This window comes from Artibeus jamaicensis, unplaced genomic scaffold (genome assembly GCF_021234435.1).
Source record: "Artibeus jamaicensis isolate MK-2021 breed Jamaican fruit bat unplaced genomic scaffold, CSHL_Jam_final contig_465, whole genome shotgun sequence".
Classification (NCBI taxonomy): Eukaryota; Metazoa; Chordata; class Mammalia; order Chiroptera; family Phyllostomidae; genus Artibeus; species Artibeus jamaicensis.
In genome coordinates, this window is record NW_026521843.1 from 40,091,249 (window position 1) to 40,100,488 (window position 9,240).

Here is a 9,240-nt window from a genome sequence, read left to right on the forward strand (position 1 = left end):
CGAGTAAGCATGTCTGTGCGCTTCAGCAACTGCCCTCTCTACTCTGGCCTGGCCAGTCGAAATGGCATCTTAAAGTCAAGGTCACGGTGTCATCCCAACACGGGGCTGTGTTTAATTACAGCCCCATACAGGCTGACAGCCAATATGGATCCAAGGCTAGACCTGAAGCTCACTTAACTCTTTCCACCCTTCCAAAATGCATGCCAGCCCAGCCCACTTCACAAAAGCCTGCAGAACTAACTGCACCCCTAAGGAGTCCTGGCCAGGTGTTCTGACTCAAAACAGGTCATTGGCCAAATTATAAATGCCTATATGGCCACTTTGTCTCTGACTTGTCCCCCAGGCTAGAAATGAACACTGGAAATTTGGCTAGGTGTAGTAAGGTTCAACGCTTAAAAATGAGAAGGGGCAAAAAAAGGAAAGAAATTCAGAATCAGCAGATCCAGAGACAGGGTATCAGGTGTGTGTACCTATTCTGCCTACATCTGACTCAGTGAAGTGGAAAATATTTATTTTTATATTGTGTTCTGAACGTAAGCAATAGGAATGATTATTTTAACATTACAGGGCTGTCACGGACAGTCACATGGAGAAATACAGAAAGCACTTCACCACTCCTTAGTGCTTGGCTACGGCGCCTCTGAAAATGAAAAGAAAACATGCAAACAGCTTTTCTCCTTGCTTCTCATTTACCTGCTATATGTTCTTGTTTGGGGCAAATTCCTCTAGATGACGTTGATAAACAATCGTCATCCTCTGGCGTGACCTGGATGCCAACCTCCACGGGATTGGATGCTTTTTTCATCTCGATTGGTGAAGGGGAAGGTGGCTTATCCACAGCTTTTTCTAAGCAGAGGCTGCCATTGCATTGTTTCCGTTTGTGCTCGATAAAAATAAGAATGTCCCCCAATGGGAAGTTCATCTGGCACTGCCCACACGTGAGGAGGTCATGGTCCCCTTCTGGAGCTCCCAAAGGGCCGTGGTCTGGTTCATCATCTGTAAGAATGGCTTCAAGAGGTTCGGCTGTGGTTGGAGAAACAAAAGCACAATTATTAGATTGCTGGAAAGGAGAGAAAAGGGGGATATATATTATCAACCCCATCCCATCCCAACACATTACATAAAGTATTTCTAGGCTCCTCCATCTAATCCCCAGAAAATGTGAACATCTAAAATGTACAAGGCTGTGGAGGTGGTCAGCAAGAAAGCAAATCTATCAATGAGGCAAGTCATCACATATTTAAAGAAACCATCATATATTTCAAGTCTAACTTTCAAAACTCCACAAATACGCACAAACACATATACGCATACTACAGATGTGTCTGGCTTGTGAGTTTGGGACAAAAATATGTTTGATAAAGTTAATGCAGGGGACATAAAGAACACTTAAATAATAACTACCCCCCAAGAAAATTTTTGTGTAAAAACACAGATGGAAACCAAGTTTCTTTTTTCCTATAGACTAAGTTGTCTATTGTGCCAAAGAATAAAAGGAGAGGTGAATAAACACACACACACCCTTTGTGTGTGAACGTATATATCCCTAAGTTATACAGAGACATAGCTTTATAAATGAGAAAGCTACTACATCACACAGAAAATGTGCCACACGTTTACACCGTGGTAATAAGAAAACGACTGCATTCACCCGTGAAACGGATCTAAATAATAATCATAACACAGCGTAATTCACACTGCCAAAAACCCTTCTGGTCTCTCTCTCAGCAGTGCCACAAAAATCAAAGAAATCCCAAATTCACTGGCAATTCTTCTCAGACACATTAGCTAAATGGGATACTTTTGAGTACTTAAGGAAATAAGCCAATTAGTCATTTTTTCATTCTGAAGAAAGAAAGCCTAAAATATTCTAAACATGTTTGCACTTGGTGGCCCCCATCACATAAAAATCAGAATGGTCAAGCAAATGCCACATTTCAGAACAAGGTTGAGAAGTCCTTTCTTTTAGACTTGAAATACTCTGCCTAATGTTGTCAAAGTTGACTAATTTTCTGAATGAGCTCTAAAACACTTCATTATAGGGCTATTTCTGCACACATAATCACCAGCGATGGTATAACAAGGTAGATATGTCTTTCATTCCTGCTTCCTTTTTTTAAAAAAACTTTGCACCAAAATATTTCAGCATCTATTTGAGCAATTTCTATCATTGTTTAACCACACAAAAAGGGAAAAGAGAATTGGTAAGTCTCTGCTCCTGAAACCTTAAGCTTACTCTATTTTTAAAAAATCATAAAATACAAAACACATTCAGGATGCTGCCAATTTATAAAACTGAAGCAGAAAATGTACAAGTCTTAAACAGTTAATCAGTCTGACCTTCTTTAGCAAGCTGCCAATTTCACATTTAATGAACTTAAAGCCACAGAGAATCAAAAAATAGATTTTAATTTGAGTGTAGAATATTGGAACAGATTTTGATAAAGTGCAAAAATCCAGTGAACTCAGGTTAAATTTATTTCAACCCTACCCACGCTGGATATTGAGGGGGAAGATCTGGAGTAACTCCCAGATGTGCTGGGTGAAATAATATTGAGAGAGCCCTGCCTGGCTGCACCTGTGCTCAAGTAGGACATGTCATAATTTCTAGCCTCTGGTACTCCTCCTAATTTAACATAAGGTCACCACAGGAATATGAAGGTTATACTCCTACTAATAAAGACAGCAAGGTGAGCACTTACATTTCTTTGCCCAATACACTGACCAAAAGATAAATACAAGAGAGAATCTACATGAATACTTTTCAAAGGAAAGGACACGAACGGAAGTGCTTATGCATTATGCCTCTATGTCATTTTTCTCCTACATTTGCTTTCATTTTGACCAAGTGAGGAACTGAATAGGGAAGTCATTCTCCCAGATCCCTGCTATTTGAATTAAGGATTTTAAGTAAACACCAACAAATGTGGGGTTTTTGTTGTTGTTGTTTTTCAGTATTAACTAAAAGTTCTGAGGTTTACAGACTGAAAGAAGATTCAGGAAAAATATTTTATCTTCCCAAAGTTAGTACTACACAGACTCTTTGCAAAAAACATTTTTTAAAAACTCCACTGTTAAAATTTGTTTTTTTAATCCCAAACCCTGAAAATGGAAATATTTAGAATTAAATGGAAATATTCTCCTAGGTATCAAACAGTTAAAGGTAGTGTGGTACAGAATAGACTTGGTTAAAGTCTTCTAAACGTAGTGACTGAACTGATTTACAAGCAAAACCAGGAAATGAAGTGGTAATTCAGAGGTTGCTGATTACACCTCCACATTTCACCTAATTAATTTTATAGAAGGCAAAGTTCTTGAAAATAACAAGATGATCAAATGTACAGATATAAAACCTGTAACCTCAACATTTTCTATGCTCTTAAGGTAAATTATTGCTAATTAACAAGAATTATATCCTAATGTATGAAATACATTTAACATCGGGCTCCCTGCAAAACATGCGGCTAGTGATGTTCAGTGATATACCAAAACGTGTTCTTATTATTGCTGTCATATTATTAAAAATCAGACGAAGTAGGGCACAAAGAAAATATGAAAATACAATTCTCTTGGTGTAGTCTACTGATTTGCATTGACATCTTTTCTCAGTGGCAATCAACATTTTCTTTCTGGGCATCAGATAATTTCTCTGTATTTTAATGCAAATTCCTCTTTCCCTAAAAATATTCCTAACCTCAGCCATTTTACCCCCTCCTTCAATTCCACTCCATCCTCTTTCGCCCCCCACAATACCACCGTTTCTAAGCTCCGGCCAAGCAGCGGCTACAAAGCGGGGAGTTCAGGATTGAAGTGGAAGGGAGTGGGCAAATAATCATAATAATTAGCCGCAAATTCTCTACAAGAAAAAGAAAATAAACCATTTTAGAAAATAAAACGCTTCTGCGTTGAAACAGCAAGACAGACTGAAATGTCTCAATGCCCCAGCGGCTGACTGAGATCTCCTTCCTCTCTGCTGTTGCAAAGGAATAAATTTTAAAAGAAAAAAAAATCCTTAGAAGAAATGTTGGGAAGGAGCAAGGGAAACAAGGCTGTTGGGGGAGGGGGAGGGGAAAGAGATCTGCCTTCAAGTTTGCTTTCCAAGTCTTTCCCTTTGATTATCTTAACAAGGTAAGGAAGCAAACCAAGACTGAAATGCCGGGAGGAAAAGCAAAGAAACAAAAGCGGAGGCAGGGGCGACAGGCCCGGAGCAGGGGGCCCGGCAGGGGCGAGCTGTGCAGAAAGTGAAGTTGGGCACCGGGACTCCGAGGCACAAAGCGAGCAGCGCGCTGGCTGTAAGCTCGGGCCACGCTCCCTGCGAACACGTGCAGCAGCGGCTGCGGGGCCGAGGGACCGGGAACCCGGGGCCGGGAGGCGGCAAGCGGCCAGGGGCCCCGACTGCCGCCTCCACGTCCATTCAGCTCGCCGGCCGAGTGATGAGGTTCCTGGGGCCCGCTAGTTGGGAGAAATAGCACGTGAGGCTTAAAAATCTCGGCTGGTTAACCTGGTGTCGTCTCGGTATCACCGCACACACCACAAGCCCGGCTCCTGAAATACATTTCGTGTCCTCTGGCTCACACTTTACTTTGGGAGATCTCTGCAAAAGCATTTCTCCCGCAACACCGGGCATCGATGTGCGCAGCGCCGCGGTGGCTGCGGTTATTCATTATTAATGACGCTGCTTGCCCGCATCATTATGATGATAACTATTACTATTGTTGTGATTTCGGGCTCCGAAGCGAGCCCTGTAGGAGGCGGGGGAACCAGGGGTCAGGCTGCCGAGTGGCTCTGAAAGCCCGCGGTGGCCGCAGCGATCCGTGCTTCGAGCGAGGGGTGAGGGGGTGGAAGAAGTGACCCTGGAGCCTAAGAGCAAACTTGCCGGATCCTGCCCTTTGGCCTCGCCCCGAAGCCGGAGAGCGCGACTCCCCTCTCCGCCCTATCAAAAATGCCCGCCCCGAAAGAAAACGAGAACTGCACCCTGCTCCGCTCTCGCCGGCCGGGGGTGTCAACGCACTGGGGTGCTTCTCCGCAGCCCTGGCCTGAAGCATTTTTAAAGTCAAAATGAAGAACAAAGACATAGGGGTGATGGGGGAGAGAAAGGGAATTCTGCCTAACCGTCCGGTTCCCCCCACCCCCACCCTTGCCAAGCTCTTCCCTCCCCGGTAGAGAAACGCTGGGCGGGGGAGGGGGGTGAATGTGGTACAGGTTCAAGTTCGCTGAGCTTTCTTGATCTTGTTCTGCCTCCTAGCGACCGAACCGCTCTCATTCAGCCCAAGGAGCGGAAGATGGGGGGAGGGGTGCGTCCAGAAGAACGGAATGGCTCCCGCCCCCTCTTCGCACCCAGTAAAAGGAGTGACCCCCGCACCCCCTTCCAAGCTGGTCCCGTAACCTAAAGCCCTCACTGAAACGGGGGAAGAGGGAGGTTAACCCACCCAGCCAGGAATATCCCGAGATGGACTCGGGAAGGGGGGGGAGGTGCAGCCAGGACTGCAGGTCTCAGTCCGTCCTTTGAGCCCCCAATGCATCCTTCCAAAGGAGGGCCCGGCTTTCCCGAGTCCTGCGAAGACTGCCCTTCCTCCCCGCCGGTACCTGGCCGGGCTGTAACTTCACACCGCCGCGCGCCGCGTCTGCTCCGCATCCGGCGCAGCCGGGGGAGTGGGGGGCGGGGGAGAGCGACGAGCGAGGGATGCGCGGGGGTGGGGAGAGGGAGGGCCCCGCAACGTGCCGGGGCGGGGGAGCTTCCAAAGTGTGTGACAAGTTCCAGGGCCCAGTGAAAAATTCAATTCACTGTGAGCAGCACTCCCACCCCTTTAAAAAATACAGAACTGGGCTTAGGTGGTCCTTTAAAATTGCATCAAAAATTAAAATAAGGGTCATGAGTGAGGAGGAGAAAGGATGTGGGCCCTTCTTAGGTCTTTCTTTCTCTCACTGACAAACTTTCTTTCCTAAGTGCCCACCTCCCGCCTTTCCAGACGCACTCTTCTAGCCAGGAGACAGCCACCCACCCACCTCTTAGAGAGGCTCACAAGGATTCCAAACCCCAAACCGAGCCGGGCCCGGGATAGAGGGCACGGGATCCAGGACTCAACACATACTCGAATATACTACTACCCTGCCGACCCCCACCCACCCACCCCACCCACCGCTACCTGTCTTAAGTGCTCGGGAGCCCGGGGACTGGCGGCCAGACCGGAGGGAGGGAGGGAGGCAGGCAGGGAAAGCACGTGGCGACCTCCTCACCGTCCCAAGCTGTGGACCGGAGACGCGGGGGCCGGGGAGGGGGCCGGAACGCACTTTTTCAGTAGCTTTGCGAGGTAAAAATGCTTTGCAAAGCCGAGTTTCTCCCCTGCCAATTTCGAAGTCGGGTTGGCTAGGAAGAGGTCTGGGCATTGTACTGGGGACGAGAGGGCACTGTGGACCCACGCGGGCCGCGTGGAGTCGCGGAGCGGCCTGCCGCAATGCCGGCGGGCGGGCGCCTGGAGCCCGGTGGGCGATCTCGGGCCGGGCGGGGGCGCGGCGAGGCTCGACGAGGCCCCGGCGAGGCCCGGCCGCCGCCACCGCCGGCTCCCAGGCTGCCGCGCCGCGCTCGGTCCTCTGTCTGTTTGTTGGCAGGAGGCTCCCGCACACGCGGTGCTTGTAAACATTCAGACACGAGATTTTTCCCAATCAAAATCCACTTCCACTTTTTTTGAAAATCTTCCAAAAAATAGTAAGAGGAGGGAGTTCCTCTCTCCCTCTCCGTGCCGCTCCTGCTCTACTAAAGAGGTTTTGGGAAAAGGGTAATTGTAATTTTTCCCCCCACTACCTAAAGAGTGTGAAATTTTTGCGGGGGGGGGGGAGTACTGGGGGGAGTCAAAGAGGAGACCGTTGCAGAAAAAGGCCGGCGGAGGGTTTGGCTTCTCTGTTTTGGGGGCAAGAAATTTTACATTCTCTTTCCCTGTTTTATTTCATTTTTAATCTAATTTTATTTCATTTTGCACGTCTTCTCGCCGCCGCTAAGGTTTGGCCGCGAGGGGCGGGCAGCCTCAGCCTCCGCGGCGGCGCCCGGGGCGCCCGCCCTCCCTCCTCAGCGCGCCCCCGGCCCCAGCTCCTGCCCTTCGGCGGTGGCGGCGGCGCGGGAGGGCCAGCGCGAGGAGTCGGCACAAAAGGCAGCGGGACAAACACCCACCTCGGGCCGGAACAAAAGGCGGCAGCGCGGACCGCGTCCTGGGTCCTTCCCGGTCGCCCGGCTTTCCCTGCCGACGCGACCCCTCTCCACACTCGGCAGACTCCAGAGTGCCCGGGGCCCCCTCCCACAATCCCACTTTCTCACTATTGTGGAGATGACTACTTTCCCCCCTGTGCACACTTTACCGTGAGCGCGCCGATGTCCGAGGGCCAGTCTCACCTCTTTTCTCGCTGGGAATATTTTTTTAGGCTTGGGTTCCCTATTACGCACCCCCACACCGTTTTCCTTCCTTCGATGAGTGGAAACAACCCCTCTCTCCCTTCCAGTTCCCTCCCCTAGGGTTGCATGAGTTGTTCGCATCCATACATAGCATTGTTCATTATTTTGCAAAATTAGAGGAGAAATCATTACACTCCTTTTCGAAAAGCAAAATAAAGCAGCGGAAAGCAGGAAAAAGGAGACAATTTTTGTAAAATTAAATAAAATTAAAAGGTGCGTGCTATCCCAAAAGTACATATGGCTATGGTTCGGGATGGAATTAGGTTTTTTCCTCCCTTTAATCCCTTTCATCCCGACTCTCGGAGATTTTTCTTAAGAAAAAAATTTTAAATGCATGCACACACCCCTCTCTCCCCCTCGCTCTTGCTTCTCGTCCTGCGCGCCCTCGTGATTATTAATAATTATTATTACTATTATTGGGTTACTTACGCGAGAATTCCCGTTTGCTTAAGTGCTGGGGTTTGCCTTGCTTGCGGCGAGACATGGTGGGCTGCGGGGCGGGCGGCGGCGGCGGCGGGCGGCGGCGGGCGGACGACGGCTCGGTTCACATCGGGAGAGCCGGGTTAGAAAGGAGACTCCAGAGAAAATATCTTCATCAGTGCCTTTTGACATCCAAAATAAATTAGAAATAATACAAAGATGGCGCAGGGAAGATGAATTGTGGGAGAGCCGTCATGGCTTTTTTTTTTTTTTAAGCAAAAAAAAAAAGAGAGAGAGAGAGGAGAGATAGAGGGAGAGAGAGAGAGAGATGAAAAAAATGGCAAAAAGCCCCCCTGAGCTGCAAGTTCAAGTGCGGACGTGACGTCCCTGCGAACTTGAACGTCAGGAGTCTGGATGGACAGAGACACACAAAACATGGGCAGGGCGAGCAGGAGAGAAGGGGAGGAGGGAAGGGGAAGCTCACACCAATGGACACACATCAGGGGCTGGACATGAAAAAGAGACCAGGACAAGCCAATGGCCAGTGCGGGGCGGGGGAGGTGCGAGGCGGGGGGCTCCGCAGACTCCAGACGCGGCCCCCGGGGGAGGGGCAGGCGGAGGGGAGGGGGCGCTGGGGCCGCAGGCTCACCAGTGGCCGCAGCGATCGCCGAAGCCGTGGCGTGGCCCGGGGAGAAAAATGCGGCTGCGGGGGTAGTGGTGGAGGGAGCAAGACGTGCTCCCTCCCCCCAACCCGCACGTGCACCCCAAAGTGAAAGATTTTTTTTTTTTTTTTTTTAGCTGAAGTGTATTGGGAGGCTGCAGCCTGGGGCTGGGGAAGCGCGGGCGGAGGGAAGCCAGGTAGAGTTGCTCCCGGACACCCTCCTCAGTGCGCACACCCACTTCCCCTCACCGCCGCCGCCGCGCTCGCTCCCCGCGGGTGGATGGCCGAGGCCGAAGTGAAAGCTCCGAGCCTGCGGCTGCGCTCGCGAAACTTTGCCTAAAGAGAGGATAGCAAAGAAAAATCACCCGAAGTTGAGAGCTGAGCCTCCCAAGTTACAGCTACGCAGCGGGCGAGGGGAGGTGGGAGGGAGCGCGCGGCGAAACGGAGTCCAGCCCAAGTTTGGAAGGTGGCAGGTCCGGAAGGGCAGTGCTGGGGCCTCCTGGAGCCCAGGCAGCTTGGAGAGAGGGGGCAAGGGCGAAGGAGGCGGCGCAGGCCTGGGCTGGAGGGTCGGGAGGGCGCCGCCAAGGCAGAGCAGGGGGGCCTGGGTACTGAGCGCCCCGGCAAGCGATTGGGTCTTGATGCAGCTAGAAGCCCGGAGTCGAGGCTCCCAAAGGTCTGGGAAAGAGAGGCCGAGAAATAAGAACGAGCAGCCAAC

At 50.1% G+C, this 9,240-nt stretch overlaps 1 protein-coding gene across 12 annotated transcripts in view; it reads right to left on the minus strand.

Annotated features, from left to right (window-relative positions):
• BCL11A (BCL11 transcription factor A) overlaps positions 1-8,592 on the minus strand; it is a 95,674-nt gene extending 87,082 nt beyond the window's left edge. For 2 of the 12 annotated variants that reach the window (XM_037143455.2, XM_037143454.2), the window contains exons 1-2: positions 7,874-8,467; positions 694-1,023 (exon numbers count right to left, since the gene is read on the minus strand). In XM_037143455.2, the coding sequence (XP_036999350.1) occupies positions 694-1,023; positions 7,874-7,928 (385 nt within the window). In that variant the 5' untranslated portion in view covers positions 7,929-8,467. Of the gene's footprint in view, positions 1-693; positions 1,024-5,429; positions 5,507-5,586; positions 5,635-6,146; positions 6,222-7,873; positions 8,468-8,513 lie in introns of those variants that run through there. The other 10 variants (XM_037143451.2, XM_053667017.1, XM_037143453.2 and 7 more) reach the window with 10 other exon arrangements.
• Between the last annotated feature and the right edge of the window lie 648 nt (positions 8,593-9,240).